The sequence below is a fragment of the Spermophilus citellus genome, assembly GCF_964194105.1.
Source record: "Spermophilus citellus genome assembly, chromosome: X".
Classification (NCBI taxonomy): domain Eukaryota; kingdom Metazoa; phylum Chordata; class Mammalia; order Rodentia; family Sciuridae; genus Spermophilus; species Spermophilus citellus.
In genome coordinates this window covers 128281069-128307288 of record NC_138190.1, presented here as the reverse complement: position 1 = coordinate 128307288, position 26220 = coordinate 128281069, and the positions used below count along the sequence as shown (strand labels likewise).

The 26220-nt window shown below is 40.6% G+C and overlaps 1 protein-coding gene across 2 annotated transcripts in view; it reads left to right on the top strand.

Moving 5' to 3' along the window:
* The window catches only part of FRMD7 (FERM domain containing 7), a gene marked incomplete at both ends in the record, with an annotated part of 54245 nt that overhangs the window by 4910 nt on the left and 23115 nt on the right, over positions 1-26220 (top strand). For both annotated transcript variants that reach the window (XM_081278140.1, XM_081278139.1), the window contains 2 exons: positions 23632-23736; positions 24548-24590. In XM_081278140.1, the coding sequence (XP_081134266.1) occupies positions 23632-23736; positions 24548-24590 (148 nt within the window). The remainder of the gene's footprint in view (positions 1-23631; positions 23737-24547; positions 24591-26220) is intronic.

Here is a 26220-nt window from a genome sequence, read left to right as displayed (position 1 = left end):
GTAAAAACCTAGACTTAAGGTATCAGGAAAAACTTCCCAAAGAATAAACCATTCTGAGTTGCTAAGTAGGAGCTAAGAAGGTGAAGAGTGGGAGCTAGATTGTTGGGGGAAAATAGAATGCTAATCAACACAGAGGAATATGTGAAGGCCAATGCACAAAATACAGTGTGATCCTTTCACAGAATAAAAAAAAATATCAACCTGAGTGATGAGTGGAGTGCTGAAAGAAACATAGACAGTGACCAGAAATCACATCTGAATAAAAGAGCCAGCAGCTACATTATTCAAGCACTGTGTCCTATATATAAAGACCTTTATCCTGAAGGTGGTGGAGAGCCACTAAGGGATTAATATAGCTCAAAGTGGGAATATTAGCATCTGCTTAGCAATTTATTAATTTATTCATTCATTCATTCAACCAATATCCAAGTAAAGTATGTGTTCTGAGGTACAATCTGGATAATGGCATCAAGTTTAGTGATTCCAATTTTACATGGTTAGATTACCTACCTCCTAATACCTGTGACCAAGCATCAGTGTTCTAGTGTGATGGGAGCTGGAGGGCCAAGGATATGCCATCTCAAAATGTGTCAACTTGGGATAGTGATTATTTTGAGCTTAAATCACTTTAGGATCTGAATCTTCAGAAAGGGACTCTTGTACTGAAGAAAGCCATAAAGATTACTTCGTGTGGGATGTCCTTCACATACCAAGGCTGTGATCACCAGAGACTGGGTCATTAGGGCTGCAGTGAACCTGAATAAACAAACTCTTTGAAGTAACCCTTATCTTCCACTAGTTTCTACATGCCTCCCACCATATATTGCTTCATGACATACCTAGAATTTACTACTCTAGTTCAGATATTCATTTGTCATGTTATTCCTTCATAAGTTTATTGTTATTTGTCTTAGAATCATGCTTTGGTCATTTCTTTGAACTCCAGTCTCTTTGAAGTTCTCTATGCAAAATTAATAAAAGTTTTTGCTTTTCTCTTGGTAAGCAGATCTTGTATTAATTCCTATATCCACCCAAGGAACCCACACAAGAACCAAGGGAGGCTGGGCACAGTGGTGCACATCTGTAATCCCAGAAACTCAGGAAGCTGAAGCAGGAAGATAACAAGTTGGAGGCCAGCCTCAGCAACTTAGCGAGATCCTGTCTTAAAAAATAAAAAGGGCTAGAGACAGAGTTCAGTGTCTACACCGTCCCTGGGTTCAATCCCCAGTAACCTCAGTAGTAAAGAACCCCTGGATTCAGTCCCTAGGACTGATGGGAGGGGTCTAAAGGAGATAGAAGAATCTCTCCCTCTTCCCTATAGGATTTGAATTTAGTCAATGGTGAATACAAACAGGAAGGATGAATAACAGAGAGGGAAATGAGGTAGAATTTCTACAACCATTTTATGGTCCCCTTTTGGACATGAAGATGATCAGAAGGAATGTAGATAATCTTCATGTTTCTGGCTGAGGTAACTGGTCACCAAGGTAGAGAATAGAAAGAGCAAGTTTAGGGAGACAATGATCAATTTGACTTTGGATTTATGGATAGGATTGTGGAGAGAATGAAACACAGCTGGACTTGGGCAGACCCGAATTGTTGTCCCAGCTCCAACAATTTTAAGGTGTGGGACTTCAGGAAGATCACTTCATCTCTCTGAGCCTGTGCCCTTATCTGTAAACTGAGGATGATTGTAGCACCTACCTCACAGGCCCCTGTGAAGATAAATGGGATAGCAGAGGTAAACTGCCTGACACAAAGCAGGTGCTCCAGCTTCTGAAGCCCCCCTCCCTTGCTCGCAGACTTCTTTATCTCTACACTTTACAAAACAAGGGACAAAAGGCTTTCACCTCCACTTGGAGTTTCATTTGATAATGCTTGGTTTTGCAACCCCCTCCAGGCCATAGAGCTGTACTCCCCATGTCTGAACTTCCTCTGGGACTTGTGGGGGTTCATTATATTATACTGCCTTTCTGCAGGATTTGGCTTCTCATTAATCAGCAGCCCCAGGGGATTTACTCTCCCCTCACTGGAGTCATTAATCCTGGGAGGGTCTATGATAACTGTCTAGAGTTACCTAAAATAATGTAGGACTTCCTTTAAGGAAGTGGATAGAAATAGCCAAAACCTTTGCATTTGACCATATTTGTAGATTACTCTGTGGCCACTATTCATAGTAATGTTTGTTGTTGTTATGGGCTTTTTGTTTTTATTTGTTTGTTTTGTTTTGGTACTGGGAATTGAACCCAGGAGCATTCTACCTCTGAGATGCATCTCCAGCTCTTTTTATTTTAAGACAGGGTCTCACTAAGTTGCTAGGATGACCTTGAGCTTGTGATCTTCTTCACTCAGCCTCCTGATTATAGTAATATCAACATAGATAATAACAACAATATTACTGAATATTCATCCAAAATAGTACTTAATACAGACTACATTCTATGCATATTTTGCATGCCCTTTCTTACATAATTATCATGCAAATCAAATAAGTGAGGGTCACTATCTAGGGCAGTAACGTAACTTTCTGTGAATCAGTTTTCTCATCTGGAAAATGGGAATAATGTTAGTATTGCTGTTACAAGTGCATAGTATATGTAAAAGAGCAATGCCAGTGAGTGCTATATCAGTATTTGCTGCACCAAGGCCTCATGAAATTGGGTCCCATTTTAGGTGGTGAACATTCATCCTGAGAACTTATGTCCAAACAACACTATTCCAAGCTGATGAGGCCTGAAATACTATGTTTATCTCTATTTTTCAGCCATATATATTAGTCATTTTTTTGTTGCTGTGACCACAATACCTGAGCAAAACAACTTAAAGGAAGAAATTTTATTTTGGCTCACAGTTTCAGAGGTTTCAGTCCATGGTTGGCTGGATCCACTGCTTTGGGCCTGTGCTAAGGCAGAGAGAGCATCATGGTGGGGAGTGTGAGTTACAACAAAGCTATTCACTTCATGGTGGCTAGGAAACAGAGTGTGAAGGAGAGAGGAAGGGGCTAGGGTCAAGATATAGTCCCCAAGGGCATGGCCCCAAGGACTCACTCATTTCAACTAGGTTCTACCTCCTATAGTTTTCACCATCTCCCAGTAGTCCAATCAACTATAAATTCATCAGCTGATTAATTCACTGATGAGGTCATCATCCTCATAATCCAATCACTTCCCCAAAGTCCCATGCCTGAATATTGCTACACTGGGGATCAAGCCTTCCATATGTGAACCTTTTGGGGACATTTAAGGTAAAAACCATAACAACATATAAAAATGAGGCACAGAGATGTTGACTTATCCAGGATCCTATTGCTATTTAGTCAGAGGGTGACCTGGGGTTCAGGCCTCAGTCTATCTAGCTTTGAAATCTCAGCTGGGCTTTGTTTAGGCAGGGGCTTATTACTCCACTGTGGTTGCTTTATGTGCAGTGAAACTTTTTGGTTTTGCAGGACTTCATGATGTATTCTCCAGTCCCTAGCAGCCTGCCCTACACTGGTTATTCAATCCATATTTGTTGATAGATGGACCAACAGATGTGGCCAGAGCAGCTCGCCTCCTGCCCCATCTATGCTAAGAAGGTCAAGTGAAGGAGTTTCTAAATCAAGTCTTAATAATCATCCTGGATTCATAAGGTCCCAGCCTAGCCAATGTTGGCTGTCTCTTTGCCAGGGATTTATTTGTCATTGCAGGGGGGAGTGCCATGCTGCCTGGCAAATGCTTTTGTTTAAACTGATTTTGCTCTGTCCCTCACATCCTAAGGTTTGTTGTTTTGGGGAATAAATTGAATTGAAATAGAAAGAAAGCGCTTGTGCTGCATCTGGCCCCAGGCCAGGCTGAGCAGTGGGCCAAGTGTGGTTTGGGTGCCGCCCATCCCACCCCTCTGGGGGCCCCTGGGCTTCTGCTGTCACCTGGCTGCCAGGCTGTCTCCCTACTTGAGCTCAGAGGACAGGCCTGGCCTGCAGCCTTGCCCCTCCCGCCTCTCACCCGCCTCATCTCTTCCCATCCCCACAGCTGAAAGGAGGAGGGAAACAAACCCAAGAACTGAAATGCTGGGGGAGGAGACTAGGGAACTGGCTTTGGAGCCAGGTGGGTGGCGGTTGGGTGTTTGTTCAAGTCTGTACTTGTGGGAATCCCAGGGCATCCGGGTGCTGCAGAGGCCTAGCTGAGGCTCCCTACTGTGCAGCCAAGAGCTCTTTGCTAAAGGGCAAGATTCCTCAGAATTCTATAAGCATTTCTCCCTTTTCTCTAAATGACCCAGTATTTGCATCATTGTGTGACCTGTCACAAACACCAATACATTACACTCTTAAGGGTCTAGCTTTAACTTGTGCTTTAAGACAATGAAGTTGTCAATTGCAATTTAGAGGAGACATTGTTCAAACTGAATGAGCTGAGTCCTATGTCTTGGGGTCAAAGGGTATGGCCTGAGGGGCAGAACCACCTGGGAGGTAGCTGGACTGGCCGGAGTCATTTCCTAAAAGGGTCTGAAGTCCCGCAGCCCAGCAGCAGAGAGCTATCCTTTGTAATCCTAGGTGCCACTCAGCAGCTTTGCGCCAGACTGTCAGAACAGGAAGAACATTTGGTTAGACCAGTTCTACTGCCGAGAGATCCACACTTCAGAGTTCATTTGCACCCCAGGAAGTAGTGCAGACTTGGCCCCTGGGAAGATCTGCAAGGTCCGGAAGAATGGAAGGTGACAGACCTCATGGAGGCACTTCTCTGGGAGCTGTGGATATATAGCTTGTCTGATTCTAAACACAGCTGCGGTGCAAAGTCTTCAATTATTTCCCCCACACAATCTTATTCCGGTTTCTTCTTCTTTATTCCCATTTTTCCTCATTTCCTATTTCCTCCTTCTCTTCTGGGTCTGAGGTGTGGAGCCAGAAAGGGGGAGGTCTGTCAGGCCCTGGAAGCACTTAGGCATGGCGCCTCACTACTAATCACTGGGCTTAGCTGTCTCAAACAAGAGGTCCTTTGTCCTCTGAGATTCCTTCTATGATGACGAAATTTACCTTTCAACAGACTTAAACATAAGACAAAGGTTCTCTAGAACTCTCATGCTCGGAACATTTTAAGTGATTGAAAGAGCACTGTCAATTGCCTTTAAAGCTAGAAGATACCATTTCCTGACCTAACTATATTCCAGGAATTTCCACTTATCTTTTTCATATGATCATTAGTTAAGTTTGGGAGATAGGCGTGATTATGCCCCTTCATTCATTCATCACTCATTTAACAAGTGCTTGCAAACCCTCACTGCCCAATATGCACAGATAAGTAGGAAATAGCACCCATCCTCCAAGAGCTCACAAGCTAGTGAAAGAATCAGACACATAAAAAATGGGCTGGGGTATAGCTCAGTAGGACAGCACTTGCCTAGCTTATGTAAGGCCCTGGGTTCCATCCCCAGCAACACACACAGACACACACACACACACAATGCAAATGGTGAAGAGTACCAAAACAACAACAACAACAACAAAAAAAAAAAAAAAAAAAACAACCAGCAGCAAAGATAGTTTTCCTGGCACAATGGAAGAGGAGCACTTGGCACCTGACTCAAATTGAAGTGTGTGTGTGAAGAGTGGTCAGGCAGGGTTTTGTGAGGGACGTAATGTCTGACCTGAGCCCTAAATGACCAGTACTCATTACTTAGGTATGTAGTGGGGAGTTGGGGGGATGAGAGGAGCAGAGCTGAAGGTTGATCCACAAAAAGGGAGAAGCAGGGATAGTCCAGTGGAGTAGTCTGATTGGATCTTAAAATTGAAGGTGACAGATGGAGGGGAGAGTGGCAAGAGTCTGAGAGCTAAGAGAACCAAGTCATAAATGGGCTTTTTCATACGAAGAAATTAAGGTTCAGCAAGGACAAATATGAGCCCAAGATCACAATTGCAAGTAGGTTCTTTTTGCGGGGGGGGGGGGGGGGGGGCGGGGGGGGCGGTTACGGCTCTGGAGTCACAATCTAGCTACCACTGAGCTACATCCCCAGTGCTTTTTATTTTTAATTTTGAGACAGAGTCTTGTTAAGTTGCTCAGGGCCTCGCTAAGGCCTCGCTGAGGCTGGATTTGAATTTACTATCCTCCTGCCTCAGCATCCAAAGCTGTTGGGATTATAAGCATGCACTACCACACACCATTGCAAGTAAGTTTTTGAGTCAGAAACTGAAAGTAAATATGCTGACTCCAGAGCCCAACTCTCTCTCCCACCAACCACCAGTCTCCTGAATTCTGAATACCCAGTTTGGGGTCAGAAAATGCTTTCACTGTTTTATGAAGTAAGGATAATCACAGTCATGAATTCTTTCCACAATTTATATCCATGTTTCAGTATTTAATGAAAAATGTTTATAAAAGTTAATTAAGCATTTTAGTATTCATTTGTAAGTCTCAAACAAAAACAAGACAATAAACAATGCACCCTAAATAAGCTGGAGAAATTCAATTTCTGGAAAAATGTATCCTAAGGTTATGCTATAAAGATGGATGTACATCTTTGTGTACTAAGGTGTTTACCTTTGTGTTGTTTGTAATGGTTAAAAGAAGAATACAAGGAGACATCCTGTACAGTGACTAATAATATTTATAATCTAATACTAAGTTTCTAAAAAGTTCATCACCAAAGAGTATTATGTCACATTTGATAAAGGGTCTCACAAATTTGCTGAGGTTTGCCTTGAATTTATAATCCCCCTGCCTCAGCCTCCCAAACTGCTGGGATTACAGGTATGCACCACCACCATACCCAGCTGACTGTCTCATAATGGATGAGATTATGAGCACATTATTTCTTCTCCCTGCTTTTCTTTGTATTTTTCCCCTGATTTTTTAATGAGCATATATTCTTTTGGAATGCAACCAAAAAATAAAAACCAATAAAATAGACTTCATTTTTTAAAACTATCCTAATGATAAATATGCAAAATAATACATGTGTTAATTAGCTCAATTTAGCCATTCCACAATGTATACATATTTTAAAATGTTGTGTTGTACATGATAAATATGTGTAATTTTTGTTTGTTCATTAAAAATACTAGGCCTGGAATGTACCATAGCAGTAGAGCACTTGCCTAGTATGTGCAAGACCCTGGGTTCTATCCCCACCACTGCAATAAAAAACTAAATAAAAATTAAAAAGTACATCATGTACAACCAGAAGAATGAGAAGTTATACTCCACTTGTGTATGATGTGTTAAAATGCATTATACTGCTATATATAACTGATTAGAAGAAATAAAGAAATAAAAATTATAAAAATCCAAAAAGTAATTGCTGTATAAGTCCATTTCCTGCATAAGCAACCAAAATAGAAAGTTCTCTCAAAATGTCAGAGCCAAAGTTTCCAAAGTGCTTATAGTCACATTACATGATATGCAGAGGTTCCAGGCACCTGTCTCCAAATATCAACCCCATTGCCCACTAGTCCACACTAACCACTCAATTCATTTCCAAACCAAATAGTAATGATAATAGCTAATATGTGGCAAAAGAATGTTTATTATGTTCCAGGCACTAGTTTAAGTATTTTGCATTTACTAGTTCATTGAAATCCTCAATAAAGTTGATGCTATCAATATTTCCATTTGACAGGTAAGAAACTGAGAAGAGGTTACATAACTTACTCAAAGTTGCAGGCTGATAAGTAGTAGAAACAGGATTAGAATAGTGTGTTCTGGGTCCAGAGCCCTTGCACTTCATCGTTTTGTCCTTCTAGAGCCACTGTGTTGGAGTTGTGTCAGTATTTCACATCTTTGAAAGCTCTCATGTGTTTTGGGAATGGTGATACTAAAAATGCTCAGCAGTTGGCAGGGAAAACTGACTTGAGGCAGCAGAACCTGCCAGAGCCATTAGGAATATTTCATAGGACAAATGGACAATGAGGGAAAATGATTTAGAGAAATGGACAAGCTTTAAAAGGTATATGGAAGCTGGGCATGGTGGCTCATGCCTGCAATCCCGGTGGCTCGGGAGGCTGAGGCAGGAGGACTGGGAGTTCAAAGCCAGTCTCAGCATCTTAGCAGAGAGGCCCAATGCAACTCAGAGAGACCCTGTCTCTAAATAAATTATTTTTTAAAAGGGGCTGGGATGGACTGGGGTTGTGGCTCAGTGGTAGAGCATTTGCCTAGCATGTGTGAGGTACTGGGTTCGATTCTCAGCACCACATAAAAATAAGTAAATAAAATAAAGGTCCATCAACAACTAATACAAATATTTAAAAAAAAAGGGCTGGGGATTTTGCTCAGTGGTTAAGCATCCCTGCGTTCAATCCCTGATACAAAAAAAAAAAAAAAAAGTATGTGGAATCTGAGAATTACATGAGGCCCAGAGAAAGGTCATTCTTTGGAGCTCAATGGGTAGGATTGAGTCCAAAAGGGCACAGTAAGTACTGCTAATTCTGGGAAGGCAAAGTATGTCTCCTGAATAGTTACTCCTTAACCTGAAATATGGTAAATGCCCAATAAATATCTGTTGAATCAATGAAATAATGATGTCTGTTCTTGCTCTCTGCTGCCAGGCAGCTAATTCCTGCTCAATTGAGTTAGCTACTAAGATGTCAGTTTGCTGATAAAACATGCTAGGAAGTAAAATCTTTAAGTCAGGAGGGATGTGGCACAAACATTTCATGTATTACAGTAACAGTTTTCTCTGGACCACTCTTCTGCATATGTAAAACTGTGGTCACAGTAAGCCCTCACTGACTATATGAAATGGGGTTGCCAGAAATGAGAAATGCCCTGCCTCAAGCCCTCCCAAAGAACAGCAGATGAGAGGTCATCTGCACTCCTAAGGCTCCTCAAGTCTTTCAGTGCATGCCATTGTGAACATGTTTGTTCATTTCTGCACTTGCAGGAATGTGGATTAGAGCCTCCTAAATTGGAAAAAGCAAATGTCAAATTCAACATTTAGAAGAGAGGAATATCCTTGGTTTTGATTTATAAATAGCAATGAGTCAGCTTAACCAGATCCTTCTGCACAAATAATTCCACCTAAGCACTTAAAGGAGAAAGGTATTGGAAAAAAGCTTGCATTGGAAGGGTACAAATAATTTTAAGACACGAAGGTTAGTATTTCTTAGGACCCAGTTTCCCACTGAAGATTTTAATATGTTAAAAATCCTGCTACTACTCCCATCTCAGTTTCTCCACAATTCTTCATTTTGTAAGCTAAACCATGTTTTCTCTTCCCTTTTTATATCTTAAACACTTAACTGTGTAATATTTAAATGTGTCTTTTATTTTTTTAATTTTTTAGCTGTAATTGGACACAATATTTTATTTATTTTTTTATGTGGTGCTGACAATCGAACCTAGAACCTCGCACATGCTAGGCGAGTGCTCTACCACTGAGCCCCTAACTGTGTAGTATTTAAAGGAAATATATAAATTTAAAATGTTCTGTAAGGCAGGAGCTGGGGTTGTGGCTCAAGTTGTAGCACACTCGCCTAGCATGGGTGAGGCATCAGGTTTGATCCTCAGCACCACATAAAAATAAAATAAAGGTAATGTGTCCACCTAAAACTAAAATAAATAAATAATTTTTTTAAAAAAATATTCTGTAAGGCAGACATTGTGGCATACACCTTTAATCACCTCCTCACAGGAGCTGAGGCAGGAGAATCACAACCTCAGCAATTTAGTGAGATCCTGTCTCAAACTAAAAAGTAAAAAGGGCTGGGGATGTAGCTCAGTGGTAGAGGATCCCTGGGTTCAATCTTAGTACTTCAAAATAATGATAATGATAATAATAATAATAATAATAATAATACAATACAAAAGGCTGAGGGGGTAGCTCAGTGGTAGAGCACCTGTTGAGCATGCATGAGGTCCTGGGTTCCATTCCCAGCAACACACACACACACACACACACACACACACACACACACACACACTACTTTGCTTGGCTGTGCTTGGACCTGGGTACAACTAAAGAACCACAGACAGTTGTTTTGCATTATGCTGTATGCCCTAACAGGAGAGATATCATATTGAAATAGTCTTGAGGACGGAAGATGGCAGAGGTTCCCAGATCTGAGGCCAGCCCCAGATCAGGTCAGGCCAAGAAGAATATATAAGAGCAGAAATCTGCAAACAGGCTCAAGATTTAAAATTATACCACTAAGCCACATGTTCAGCAAACCTATATGAAGCACCTACTGTATATACAACATATGTGGCAATAAGTCAAGAGTAGAGGAAAGCTAAGTGGAGTCTAACTGGCTATCATAGTAGGTCCAAGTCACGCCGAGAAGAAGAGACCCAAGAGAAGAAACTAGATGAACAAGGAGTCAGAACCTTAGGCAGATGTCTAGGGAGGAAAAGTGGAGTGAAATGACAGGCCCTAAATGAATGCTATTAACTGTGAAACTTGGCAATGAGCCAAGTTGATACCGAGGCAAGGGCTCCAGAGCAGAAAACTGGTCCCTCAGTGTGGTCCACAGGTGTCAACAAGCAAATACACCTGGTTGACATGAGGATGTTTAAGGGTTAGGGGAGGAGAAACTTGGTGCATGGAGATTAGCATGTTCACATGACCTCTCAACATGCTAATCAGAAACCCTTAGAGGTTGCTTTCTGTTTGTAATTTTTTTCATATCTAGTTTCAATAAATGATTTAATGTATTTATAAATACATTAGAATATTCTGGAGGCAAAAAGAAAAATTAAAAACTTAACCATGATCACATTACCCTGATTTAAACACTTTTTGTATATACTTTATATATTGAAATATTACTTTCTACTTTCTTATGGATCTCTAAACTCCACATGTGCTTCCCCATTACACTTAGTTTGCATTTGTTTCCTGAATATATTCAAAGACTCTCTGTTCAGTCGATGCTGATTCTCTACAGCAACCCTAATATACTAGATTTCATGGCCTCATATGAAGTAGATTTTTTATTTTTATTTGTTACTGTGGATTGAACCCAGGAGTGCTTAACTACTGAGCCATATCCCCAACCCTTTGTATTCTTTAGTTTGAGACAGGATCTCACTAAGCTGTTAAGGCTGGCTTTGAACTCGCAATCCTCCTGCCTCAGCCTCCTGAGTTGCTGGAATTATAGGCAGGCACCACCATGTGGAGTCTAAATAGATATTTTTAAAAGGCATTATTCCTTAGGGACTTCTTTGTAGAGATTCAGGGAAATGCACAACCTGCCACAACAGAGTGGGTCCCTACCTGCTCACAGCCTAGCTGGGCAACACAGTGAGCACTCTTTCTAAATGGAGCAAAGCTGATTGAAGGAAAGAAGAGATAGGAACCGGGAGCACGTGAGGAAAGGGAGGCTAAAAGAGGAGAGACATTAGAGTAATAAGCAAAAGGAGAAAATCAAAATAACAGAATTTAAGTGTTAGGCAGTGTAGCTCAGTGGTAGAGTGTGTAATTAGCATGTGCCTGGATCCCCTCCCCAGAACCATACAAAATATTTAGGTATTTATTTCTTTCCTATCCTCCATATACCCAGATATTAGTTTTTCCTTTATATTTAAGGATAGCCTAGTGTATGAAATGAGACCATTATTGGAGACGAGAACACCTGGGTTACATTTCCAGTTCTGCTATTCATCTGCTGAAAGATCCCAGGCAAGTCACTTTCTTGATCTGGATCTCAATCACCACACTTATAAAATGAGGGCTTTGGAATATGTGATTTCTAGTGGTCTCTTGTGTCTTGGGTGTCTCTTATTGCTAGATATATACAGAATCGATTTCAACCTTAAAAAAATTCCAACTACCATTTAGAATCTGGTTGTGCCTTATGCACAACACATGGATTCAGTGCTAAAGCATTACATGGAACAAACAATTATAATTGTTTTAATTACCCAGAGTAGCTAGTAATTTCAACAAGACTTGGGAACACTGTCTTGAGAATGCTGTTATTACACTGTCACTTTGCAACAGTTTTTCCAGTATAGGCATGATAATTTCAATGTCCCAGGAGTGGAGGCAAGATTGCTATAAGGATAGTAATCTTGTGGAGGTTTTTTTTTATTCCCTTAGTTAAAGGGTAATTCTTTTTTTTTTCTTTTGTATTGGGGATTGAATTCAGGGACGCTTAACCCCTGAGCCACATCCCCAACCTTTTTTAATATTTTATTTAGAGTCAGGGTCTTGCTAAGTTGCTGAGGGCTTCACTAAATTGCTAAGGCTGTCTTTGAACTTGTGGTCCTCTTGCCTCAGCCTCTGGGATTACACATGTACACCACCATACCCAGATAAAGGGTAATTCTGAGTGGAGAGAGTCTCTTACCCTCCATCCAACTTCTGTAGCAAAGAATGTGAATCAGATGCAACCTGTCCAGGTCATTGCCAGGCCAACCTAAGGCCCCAAGGCAATGACACATGTAGCTTTGAAAAAGTGTCTGCCAGAAAGTATCACCTATCAGGTAAGATTGGCTATTTAATTCCAGAGTTCTCTTCCTAATTTGGTTTTATTGGTATCAATATGGTAAAGGGGAGGTGGTCAGGCAGCCACAAAATTTGATTTTCCAGGAACCCCCAGGACAATTACATGGGCCAGAAATTTTGCTGCTGGAATTATAGGCATGTGCCACCGCTGGAACTCTATCTTAACTGCTGCTACCTGGTAATTAGGCTCTTGAGGATCTCAGCAACTTTTTTAAAACCAGGAGTTAAACCCTCAAGGGTTACAGCCTGGCCAATGAAGTTCTTCTGCCCTGACCTAAAAGAACTCCCTTTCCTATTTCCCCAGCACACACTTTCAAATTCTAAAAACTGGTTACATCCAACTATATTGGTAATTGTAAAATGTGTAAAGTGTGTGCTTTTTTTTTGCAATGTTAGAATATTTGCATTCTTAATGAAAACAGTCTTTTTAAAGAGTTTTTAAATGTTATTTATTTATTTAGTTAGTTGTAGATGGACACAATACCTTTATTTTGTTTATTTATTTTTATGTGGTGCTAAGGATCGAACCCAATGCCTCACATGTGGGAGGCAAGTGCTCTACTGCTGAGCCCCAGACCCAACCCCCACCCCCAATAGTTTTTTTTTTTTTTTGTTTTGTTTTGTTTTTAAGAAGCAGCCTAAGTCAGTGTGGTGGGGCACATCTGTAATCTGAGCTACTAAAAAGGCAGAGGCAGGAGGATTGGAAGTCCTGTCTCAAAACAAAAATTAAAAATGGCTGGGTCTGTAGCTCAGTCATCAAGCACCCTGGGTTCAATCCCATGTACCAAAAAAAAAATTGTCCCAGAGTTTAATCCCCAAGAGGTTTCTGGATTCCCAGAGGTAGACTGTACATGATAAGAAAGAAGAAATGCTTGCTTTGGGGGGAGTGGTGTCCATGCTCTTTGAAAATGAGGTACACACTTACCTATTGTTGGTTGCAAACAGTTGGGCTGAAGTGAAAGTATAAAGATGCAGAATGAGATTTCACTACATGTCTGAAATTAAAACAGCATCATCAAAAACATGCTTAACTTGGATATGGACCAAATAGAACCAAAACACAGAAATATGTCCAGACTCCCTGTTCTACTTAGCATAAGTCTGATCCGCTACTTAAGAGTGCTCTGTTTGGTTGTGGGTTCCAAAATGCAATTTGGAATTTGGGATTTGGAGAGTCAAAAGAGAGATGGAAATTAGGGAAAAGTGGCCAGAAGGAACTAGTTCATCATGGCCTCCACAAAGATGCTCAGTGGCAACCATTTGTATTATTATAGATAAAACTGTTTTCCTGCCAGTGCCATGGGTGATTGGAGTCAGTTGCAAAAGAGATAAAACACAAAGAAGCTTTGAGTGTCACCACAGAAGACCCGAAAGAAAATGCTAGGTGGATGACTTTAAAAGGAAGTAGTTAACACCTCAGGTGTGGGGTGTCAAAAGAATATTTGATCAGTTTAAACCAGTGGAAGGCTTTAGATATGACAAACCATGATTTCCTTTTCTGATCTGTGCAGAGTAGGGAGTGTCAAAGAGGGGTTCAGATATATATATGGATCAACGTGGAATGTTCAAACAACTTGCTTTTGGACAGGTCAGGGTGGGAGTAATTCAGTAATTAGGTTTGAGTGGAAGTAAGGGAGAAAAGATGCCTGGTTAGTCCCTGGCTGTACGTGTAGTTGGTGGGACAACTGTTGAAGGAACGAATAGCAGGGATGAGCAAAGTGGTGCATGAAGTGAATGAAAAACTGCAAAGGGTGTGGTGTATGCAAACCCTTACCCTGACAGAATGCAAAATGGAGAGCAAGCTTCCAAGGCCTGTAAAGAGAGTACTAGGAACCAGGCACAGTGATGCATGCCTGTTATCCCAGCAGCTCAGGAAGCTGAGGCAGGAGGATCATGAGTTCAAAGCCAGCCTTAACAACTTAGTGAGACCTAAGCAACTCAGTGAGACTCTGTCTCTAAATAAAATATTTTTTAAAAGGGCTGGGGATGTGTGGCTCAGTGGTCAAGCACCCCTGGGTTCGATTCCTGGTACCAACAACAACAAAAAAAAAAAAAAAAAAAAAAGAAAGAAAAAAGAAAGAAAAGAGAGGATGAATAGCAGGAATCTCTAGGATTCTCCCTCTTTCTCCTTAAATTCTATTGCATCCACTATGAAGACACATGTCACATTTTACCTTTTCTATTTTCGCTAGTACTACCATCTTCTCTCATCTGAACTGCGATGGTAGCCTCAGATTGTCTATTACCTGTTTTCCCTCCTTTTTCACCCATCTCTTTCAACCTTGTTTCTCAAAGTACACTCCACAGACGAGCAGCATCTATCTCACCAAAGAGCCTGATCAGTTCTCAAAAATGCACATTCTCAGGCCCTGCACACAGCTATTGAAACTGAAACTGCACTTTCTCATTTGAGAAGCTGTACCCCAACTATTTCCATGACAATGCTTCTAAAACACAACTCTCAACTATGTCAATTCCCTGCTTAAAACCATTTAATTACCCCATCCCTATCTTGCCGCAGTCTGGCTGGGCACAATCCACTTGTCAAGCAGGAACAAACTTTATTTTTAGAAAGCTGCACCACTCGGGCTCTTGAGCCTCTCAACCCCAACTCCTCCCGCTCTTGAGGCCTATTGGCTGGGTCGCATGGGCGGAGCCAAAAGAGTCCCCCAGTGAGCAGCTCCGTGGTCTGAAAGGGCGGGGAAACAGCCCAAAGAGCATCACTGCAGAGGAGCCAGTCAGCTGGAAGTTTGCTGGGGCCCTTTCGGCTGTGGCCCTCAACATCATCTTGCTCCCCATCCCCACCTTACTCCCCATCTTCATTGCACGTGGCTTTGTGTGCCCCAAGAGGTATGTATGGCTCCTGCCCTTCTTTTCAGTTACTTTATCTCACTTTTTCCTTTAGCAACACCAAACTGCTTGCAGGTTCATTGTTCACACCAAGTTTCCTAAACTCTTCTGCCTCTGATACCCTTCTTTCCCTCTCCTCATTTGGTTACCTCCAACTCTTGCTTCACGACAGATTAGGTGTCTCCTCTGTTAGGAATCCATTACCATCTTTTTGGGTTTGGTGCCTGTTGAATGCAATTTCATGATGCCTCCTGCCTACCAGTCTCCACAAAGGTACTTGGTCCAAACTACTGTTATTAACTATTGATGTGCCTGCTTTGTCTGCCAGACTGTGTGCTAATGCCTGTGTCTTGCTCACCACAGTCTCCCTGGACACTAGGAGAGAACCCAGCATGGAGCAGCTGCTCAGTGTGTTGAACTAAAGGGATGGTCAAAAGGGTCAAAAAGGGTAAAGGCAAATTCAGAAGGACAAAGGCAAGCATGGCAAAATTAATCTGAGTTTTAGCAGATGAAAACCACATCAGGAAAACAAAAGAACTCAAAAAACAAGAATAAAGAATGAGAAAAATTCATGCTAAAGGAAAAGGTGAGGGGTTGGCTTTTAAAATGTTTCTGTCACTAGGTGTGGTAGCACACACGTGTAATCCTAGCGACTCAGGAGGCTGAGACAGGAGGATCTCAAGTTCAAATCCAGCCTCCGCAATTTAGCAAGGCCTTGAGGAGCTCAACGAGTCCCTGTCTCTAATAAAATATTTTTAAAAGGGCTGGGGATGTGATTTGGTGGTTAAGCACACCTGGATTCAATCCTTGGTACCAAAATAAATGTTTTAAAAAGTTTCCAGGTTTGGTTGATAAATTATATGGTCACTCTACAAATAGTCAACGGTTATTGAGTTCTTCCTTTGGGCCAGGCACCATGTAAAGTACCATACATGAATATTCTCATTAGATACTCAGTATGAATCCCTTTTGAAGCTGAGGTACATCACAGAGCAGAAACTTCATCCCTTTAAAGTGTACAACTAAATGGTTTGTTATATATGCACTATGTTGCACATCAAATTCCAGAATTCTTTCATCACCCCAAAAAGAAACCCTATAATTAGCAGTCATTTGCTATTTTCAACCCCCGTCCCCCAGACCCTGGCAGACATTAAGTTGCTTTCTGTCTATATGGAAGTCCCTGTTATAGATACTTTACATAAATGGCATCATACCATATGTGGCCATTTGTGTCTGGCTTCCTACCCTTCTATTTTATAACTGAGGAAGCTGAGTCTCATGGATATGAAAAAACCTACCCAAGATCATAGAGGAGTTAGAACTAGTCTCAGGTGTGTCTAGCTCCAGAACCCATATTTTTAGCCACAGTGATATGCTGTTTATTCCTACTTATTTCAGGTGCTCAACACATTCTTGGAATTCCTCTTTGACTTTTGTAATTGGATGCATTCTTTCCAAAAGGCATCACAAGTCTTCATTATATGAGACTGGAATTAGTGTTTAGAAAAAAACAAGAAATGGTAAAGTATGGTAACTAAAGTGCTATGGACTGACTTGGCTTCTCCCCAAATTCGTATGCTGATGCTGTCACCCAAAATGTGATTGTGTTTGGAAATAGGGCTTTTAGAAAGTAATTAAAGTTGCCAGTACAGTGATGGATGCCTATAATGACAGGTAGACAGGAGACTGAGGCAGCAGGATCACAAGTTCAAGGCCAGCCTCAGCAATTTACCAATACCCTGTCTCAAAAGAATTAAAAGGGTGTGATGGCACATACCTGTAATCCCTGCAACTTGGGAGACTGAGGCAGGAGGATCACAAGTTCAAAGCCAGCTTCAGCAACTTAGTGAGGCCCAAAGTAACTTAGCAAGACCCTGTATCAAAATAAAATATAAGAAGTACTGGGGATGTTGCCCAGTGGTTAAGGTTCTCTGGATTCAATCCCCAGTATTAAAAAAAAAAGTAATTAAGATTAAGTGAGATCATAAGGGTAGGGTCCTTATCAAATGGGATGGGTGGTCCCATTATAAGAAGAGGAAAGAGATCTCTCTGTGTTCTTTCTGCCCCTCACCTCATGTAAAAACACAGTGAGAAGGCAGCCATCTACAAGCCAAGAAGAAAGTCCTTACCAGAACCTTACAAGGCTAACACTCTCATTCCAGATTTCCAGCCTTTGGAATTGTAAGCAATTAAATTTCTATTGTTTGAGTTGCCCACTCTATGGTATGTTGTGATGGCAGCCTGAGGTGAGCAAGATAGTCATATTTGGGGTTAAAAAATGAGATAGAACCATCATAAAGGATGAGTGATTAGCATTTGTAATGTTGAGAACAATTTTGTAAGGGAAGCATAAATATTTTGAATGTCAGAACATTAGAAATAGAGAATCATCTATAAGACACTTCATATGACATGCTTTTAACTGTTATAGAATCCATTGCATTTCTCTATAAAATATAATAAGCACAAAGAAAAAGTAAAAATAACCTATTCTACTAGGGCTAATAATGTGCTATATTTTATTCCAATTTATCGTTTTTGAAATCTTTATTCATCTGTGTGCAGTGGTTGTGCCTGTATTCCCAGCAGCTCAGAAGGCTGAGGCAGAAGGATCGCAAGTTCAAAGTCAACCTTAGCAACTTAGTGACACTCTATCTCTAAATTTATAAAGTATAACAAAGGCTGGGGATGTGGCTCAGTGGTTAAGTGCCTTTGGGTTCAATCCTGGTACCAAAAAATAAACAAAATAAATCTTTATTGTACAGTTCAAATATTTTAAATTATGCAGTGAGATACATATATATTACAATCTCTTTTTTCTTATGTTGTCCAATCACCTTGGACAACATTTGAAAAAAGAGATTGTAATTGATAAAATTTCTAAATTGATAAAATTTCCTAAAGCAAAAACCCATAATAAGGGCTGGGGATGTGGCTCAAGCGGTAACGCGCTCGCCTGGCATGTGCGGGGCGCTGGGTTCGATCCTTAGCACCACATAAAAATAAAATAAAAGATGTTGTGTCCACTGAAAACTGAAAAAGAAATAAATTCTTTCTCTTCTCTCTCTTTAAAAAAACCCATAATAAGTCATATACATATATATGTGAATACTCTAAATTATTTATTTTAACATAAAACATATATATTTATATTCACATATACCATCAATGATTTCCAGCATTGGTTTATTTAAGGTGGAAACAGAATGTAGATGCTTGGGAATCAATTTGAGTACAGAATCCTTTCAGATTTTTATATATTTTCTCCTCCAAACTTTTACTGCTACCATAGCCAAAACTATTTGACAGCACAGTTTTGCAAATTTCCCCAAGTCTTACAAAAATATCAACTTAATTTTCATAGAAACAACTCTTGCTTCCACTGCTCATAATAATTTTTGATATACATATAAGTTAACTTAATTGCAATTAAATAACAAGTAGTACTGTAAAACATATGTTCAAGAAAATTATTACTAGTCAGCATGGGACTCAACTGGTGGATGTCAAAATACACAATCATACTAGTGTAGTATGCTGCCCATGAGCTTTCTTCATAACATGGGCATATGCCAATATTTTTCCATTTTTTAATTTTTAAAAATTTATTGTTGATATTCTTATCATTATTATTTTGTGTGTGTGTGTGTGTGTGTGCGCGCACATGCGTGTGTGCTACTGCCAATAAAACCCAAGGGAACTGTAAACCCCCAGACCTTTTAAATTTTATTTTGAGATAGGGTCTCACTAATTGCAAAGGCTGGCCTCAAGCTTGAGATCCTCCTGCTCCAGCCTCCTGTGTTATTGGGATTACAGTAACATGCCAATGTGCCCAGCTCTACCAATATTTTAAAGTGGAAATGGAAAGCATTGTCTTCATCAATAAGCAGAAGCTGGTTAAGACAGTTTCTACTGGGGCTGAGGATGTGGCTCAGTGGCAGAGTGTTTGCCTAGCATCTGTGAGGCACTGGGTTCAATTTCCAGCACCACATATAAATAAATGAATAAAATAAAAGGTCCATACATCTAAAAAAATATATTTAAAAAAGACAGTTTCTACTGTCCTTGCTTATTAAAAAAAATAAATTAACAGACATGCACAGCGTGAAAAGTTAAAGTCCCCCATTCTCTCTTCAATAATCATGCCATTAACTGCTGCACCTCGTTTCATACCCATTTCATTGCATTCATCTATGCACGTGCCGAGCTTACATCATATGATGTGGTATGTGCTGCAATAAGAACTTAAGGTGAATTATCTTGTTTAATCCTCACAACAAACACATGAACCCATGAAATAATACCACCATTATCTCCAGTCCATAGATGAGTAAACTCAGTCTTAGAAAAGTTGAGTAATTTTCCCAAGGTCACTTAATGACAAACTATTCTTCCTCCTGAGAGGATTACCATACTACCTTACTTGGATCAAGTTTAATATTTGGGTCCATTTATCTATTTATTCAGTAAACATTTATTGAATGTCCACTCTTTGCCAGGTACTGTGCTTAATTGCCAGGTATCCAAACACACTTTTTTTTCTTTTGTGGTACTCGGGGTTGAACCCAGGGGCATGCTGCTACTGAGGTACTTCCCCAGTCCTTTTTATTATTATTTTTTTAAATTTAGAAACAGGGTCTCAGTAAGTTGCTGAGACTGGCCTCAAACTTGTGATCCACCTGCCTCACCTTCCCTCCCATGTAGCTGGGATTACAAGTATGCACCCCACACCCAGCTAAACACAGGATTTCTGTATTCAGGTCCCTGGAAAAGGTACATTGTTCCGGGAGTTACACGATTGCCCTAATTCTTTCAGTTAGAAATTGAGTAGAGCAAGATTACAATTCAGGTCTATTTTAACAAATTGTTATATGACAGCTCTAGGTGCATAGAAAGTTGTGTAGACTGGTTTTTTTTTTAATTTTTTAGATGTTGATGGACCTTTATTTTATTTATTTATTTTCATGTGGTGCTGAGAATTGAACCCAGTGTCTCACACATGCTAGGCAAGCACAGTACCACTGAGCCATGACTCCGGCCCCTGTAGATTGGTTTTTGAGCTAGCCATTTTGAATATTGTTTCCATGAGAAGATGAATTGTCATTGCTGTTGTTGTTTGGTACTGGGGATTGAACTCAGGGGCACTTTACCACTGAGCTACATCCCCAGCCAATTTTATTTTTTATTTTGAGACAGGACTTCAGTAAATTGCTGAGGCTGGCCTCAAACTTGCACTCCTGCTGCCTCAGCCTCCTGAGTCACTGGGATTACAGATGTGCACCACTGCAACCAGTGAGGAATGAGTTTGGAACCCCCAGGAATCAGTGTGCAATGGTTATGGCCCAGTAAATTAGACATTATAAATAAAAATTCACATGTTTTTTTGTGTATGTGTGTATATATATGTATGTATATATGTATATTACAGTACTCTACTATACATTTATTAATTTTACAGTACTCTAATCTAAGGAAGATGATGGCAAGACAGGATTCCAGGATGGAATTCCAGTTTCTTGAGAAGGGTTGACTGGTGGTACAGAATTTAGATCCACTAAGGATCTTGATTAGAATGTTGAAATGTGCCAACTTAAACAAGAGCAAGAAATTGTACAGATAATCAGAAGTTCACAAAAGAGAAAATAGAAAAGTCATAAATAAGGTAATATCATGACAAAGATCATCATGACATGAAATTGGAGGAATTGGATCATAATGTTAAAAAAAATTAAAAGTTTCATGTTCAGACAGAACCAAGACCATACCTATTATGCAACACATTCCAGAAGTCTGGCCAATTTGAATGTACACTATGGAGGGCTGAAGGGAAATACCTGTCCAGGACAGAGATGGGGGTGAAGGACACTAGCGATGTGAGTGCCTGACCTGCAAATGCATAAATGCCAAAGGCTTTTAGAGTCATTTGGCAACATATACAGGGATGAAAGAATCAAGGGATTATTCTTATAAACATGGTATAGGATCTTGCTGAAGGGAGCAGAAAGCCTTGATTTGAAACCTTAAAAGGATGGCTATATATTCTTTGTGACTACAGAAACATTTAAATATACAAACACATGGAATGTGGCAGTGTTGATAGGGTGGATTAAGTGCCCTGATGGAAAATAAGAATAAAAATGAAGAGGAAAAAGGAAAATCTTGAGTGTCTTAAATTGTTTGCAAAGAAACTGGAGTCTATGACGGAATTTAGTCCTTGTGACTGAAATGTTTCTTTGGTGTTGGAAAAAGTGTTGCTGCCATCCCTCTCTCTTTAGAAATTCCTTTTTTTTTTTTCATAATAAAAATCCCGTGGCAGCTCCTTGTCTGGAGGACTTTAAAAATAGGAGCGATTTCATCTGTCTGGAATGGTCTGTGTCAGCACTTGCCCTAGGCAAGGTTGCTACACAGGCAAAACGCCCCCACCCCCTTCCCCCTACCAGGCACCCTCATCCCTCGACCCCCACACCCTTGGCACCCCCCATCCTCAGGGCTGACTCTGACTTCCGGCCTGGAGCTCCCATGTGAACTCCCACATCAAATCAAACTCCTTTCCTCAGTACAGCAGCTCTCTCTCCAGGTGCTAGGGATGCAATAGGTTTCACCCTTTGTGGCTTATTTGCATTTAAAAATAGGATCCTGGTTAACCCAAATGAATCTTGAGCTCTGGGCTGTGTAACCAAGTGGAGGGAAGTCCAGGGGGAGAGGGATGTGTTTTTGGTCAGTGTGGGAAGGGGCGAGATAGGCCGCCTTCCTGGAAGCTATTAAATCCCAGATGTGGGCTCTTTTCAGTGAGCTGCTGCCTTGGGGTGGGGGTGGATGGACTTTCTGACCTCTCAAGGTTGCTGTGGATTCTATGGGTCGGTGATTTCCCTGCACCCAGCTTCCTTTGCAGCGCTCCGGGCGCCTCGTGACTTGGCTTTAACTAGAGGTTTTCAGCAGTTTGTCTTTGTGCCTATCAGCCAGGGCCCAATTTTCCCATCACGGTCTTCCTTGCAAACAGCAACCCTTGGGTTTGGCAATGGTGGCGGCTGAAGATTAGCCCCAGCCATACTAAGTTCAAAGAGATTTCCACAGACAGCTCTTCAAAGCTCTTGTTCTCAGAGAAGAAGTCTAAGGAAGGCACTGCTTCATGCTTTCAGTGTGTGTGGGCTTTATGCAGAAATATTTGTGGCCTTATGTGAAAATATTTGTGGCCTTATGTGAACAGAGACTCCCGTATGGAGACTTGGTGGGCAAAACTATCAAGCAAAATCTACTCAAGGAGTGCATATGATTAATTTGGTCCGATTCATATTGGATTAGCAAACATTCAAGGTTTCCTACTATGTGCTAGGTTTTGAGTTGGACCAGATGGGTAACAAGGAAAAGAAAGCATGGTCCAGGCATCTTAGAGCTGGGGTTGTGGATTAGTGGCAGAGCACTTGCCTAGCACACGTGAGGCACTGGGTTCGATCCTCAGCACCACATAAAAATAAATAAATAAAATAAAGCTACTGAATCCATCTACAACTAAAAATATTTAAAAAGAAAGATAGAAAGCTCAGTCCCAACTGTGAAGGAATTCAGTCTAGGGGGAAGATAGACATTCAACATAAGAAGCACCATGTTTGAGGTGAGCCAGGCTGCATGGGAGCACAGGGGCCTGCCCTTGGCCAATAAGGCTGATAGCATCAGAGACAGCTCCCCTGGGGAGATGACATCTGAGCTGAGTAGGAGTAAGCCAACCACAGAAAGGTGGGAAGGAAGGTCTGTGGAGAAGGAATGACATGAGCAGAGGCAAAGAAGCATGAAGCAACTTGACATGTGTGGGGAACTTCCAGCAGGCTGTGATTATTAGGGGAAAGTGTCAGGGAGAGGGGACAAGAAATGAGGCTGGAGGGGCAGATCATGTGAGCGAGAGCCCAGCCTCTCTTACTGAGGAATATAAGTTTTATCCTGAGGAGAGCCTCTGAAGGATTTTAAGCAGGGGAGTAAAGGGTCAGATTTACATCTTGATTAAACTAACTGTCAATTGAGGGAAAATCATTCAAATTGCCTGTGAGATGAATTGATTAAAATTTCCATTGAAAGGGTAAATTTGCAGATCAAGCCATAGTTAAGTGCAAGGCTCTCTTTTTCCAAGAAGAGCTATCATTAAGCTGAGGCTTTTTCAGGGATGTTGCTGAAACCATGTATACATAGATACACATATGTGTTTGTAAAGCTCCCAACATCTTTTAGGAGGAATCAGGTCCTTTAAATGATGTGGTGGGTAAAGGAAAGGGGCTTTAGGAGAGTCTTGCTGCTTCAACCCTTTATTCCAAACTGCAGCGACAACATAAGGTTAAGAAAATGCAAACTGTGCTGTGATCTCTTTGTTTTGTTTAGCAAAAGTCATCTGGAAAGGCACTGTTTAACCTGAGTTGCAGCCATCTCAATCTTGCCGAAAAGGAATATTTTGGGTTAGAATTCTGCAGCCATTCTGGAAACAATGTAAGTTTCTTTTATTGTAGGCTTTTTTTGTGTGTGTCTAGAAATGCTTGCAAAGGCAGTTTGCATCTAGGTATGTAGGGCTCAATCCCTTAACTGAAAAATGAAACACCATTTACATACACCTTACAAAGTGATAGAATGTAATAACTATCGCCCCTTCCTCCTTGTTTATTAAAAGTCACCTCAGTTTTTCAAACACAAACTCTTCTACCACATGCTCCAGTTTTGTCACTCTCTGAACAGTTCTCCACACTGTATCCATTTTGACTTTCCAGAGGCTGGACCTCAATCCCCAGAATTAAGGCTCCTGACCTCCCCAGAAAATCTTTAGGGGATTCTTCCTTCCTCTTTTTCAGTCCTAACATTCATGATGTTCTTTTACTGTGTCCTGCGCTGGCATATCTACTCAAGAACCTTCCCAGAAAGGCTCCTCAGGTCTATTAAACAGTCCTTTAGGGTACGGTAGGATTCAAAAATGGAGCCAAATGCCTTCATTAGTCTTTGTAGCAATTAATGAGACTTGTGTGTCACACCTTTGTCATCCAACTGAGGCAGGGGAGCAGTGATTCAAATGTCAACAACAAAGAGTTTATAGATCAACAACATTCACTGTCATTGGAAAAATATGAGTGGGCAGATTGTGGTGAAGGTGCATCGTTTCTATGACACTGCTGTTTGTTTCCAACTATCTTTAGAAAGCTAAATAGTCCTGGTATTTATTTCATGTTGCCCTTTTTGTGGTACCAAAAGAAAAACTGCTGTGCTCAATGCCATGTTCTACCAATTTTTTTTTTCATTGATGTTATTACAGGTTTGGTTGGAACTTTTGAAACCCCTAACAAAGCAAGTAAAAAGTAAGTATGGAAAATCATTTAAGGAATATAGTTTGCAGTTCACACTTGAAAAATATTTCAGCAATACCACACTATCCCTTACCTTAACATAAGGAGAGAAAAGGACTTTGACATATTATCTCAATCCTTCATACATTCAGTATATTTGGCAATTTAGAAAATTGTTTTAATTTTGCCTGAGATGAAGGAGATCATGCCGCTGGATCTTTGAGTACATCTGAAGAACACTGGTAATTATGGCACTCTGTGGATTGGCTCTAGGAATAGATCTCATGCTCTGGCACTGCAAATCTTCAAGCATCCTTAATGTCAATCTGCAATGCCATTCACTTTCTGCCTGAAGAGTCATTAGTTTTATGCCATCACAAACACCCCCCATTTGCTTCAGTTCATATTCGAGTGCCTTCTATGCATGAAATATTTCCCCCTATAGTTCGCTATCTAGTGTGGTTGTTCTCAAATTTCAGAGTGCCTTAGGATCACCTGGGGTTCTTGCTAAAATACAGATTCCTGAACCTTATTTCTGGGTTGTCCACCAGCAATCTGCATGTTTAACCACTTCTGCAGGTGTTTCTGAGGCAGATGGGCGTCAATCAACACTTTGAAAAACACTGTTTGGTACCTCTTTTCCTGGTTCCTCTTCCCCCACCTGCTCTTTACATGTGGGTGCTTCTCACAGTTCTGTTTGTTCCTGCTGTGTAATGATCATCTATCACATTATTCTAACAGCTTCCAAACTGATTCTCCCCAATCCATCATCTACATTACTCCCAAAGGGATCTATTGAAAATACAACCCTGACCACATTGGTCTCCTGCTTAAAATGCTTCCTGGCTCCCTTTTACCCACCAAGTAAGGTCCAACCTCCTCAGCATGATGACCCAAAGCACTGGTCTCTGACAGCTTTGCCCCTTTCACCAACCATTTGTATTCCTAACTCTGCTGACTTTAACAAAACTAACCTCTGGTGTAGGCGTGATAGATAAAATATAGGATGCCCAATGGAATTGGAATTTCAGATAAACAATGATATTTTTTTGTATAGTACATCCTGTGTAATTATTATTTAAATGAAATTCAGATTGAACTGGGACTCTTGCACTTTTATTTGCTGAATCTGGTAGCCTTGTTCCATTCTCAGCTCCTCTAGAAAGATTTCCTTGACCGTCTTCAAACTTTTTTCTCCCTTTTGTGCTTTGCCAGTACTCAGTGCTTACAACATTTTGTGGATTTGGATTTGTCTATCTAGATATCCAACTCACCTACCACACTGGCAGCTAATAGCTGCCTTTGTATTCCCCTTGGCACATGGTAGGCACCCAAGAAATATTTACAGAATATCATTTATTGAATGGCACTAATGCTATGTGTATGTAGTTACTTGTTTCTTCTTTTTAGGTATACATAACAGTAGAGTGTATTCTGACATATTATACATACATGGAGCATAACTTATTCTAATTAGGATCCTATTTTGTGGTTGGACATGATATGGAGTTTCACTGGTCTTTTATTCATATATGAATATAGAAAAATTTTGTTCAATGTGACTACTTTAATTCTTTTCTTATTTGTGGTGTTGGGGATGAAACCCAGAACCTTGTGCATGCTGGGAGAGTGCTCTATAACT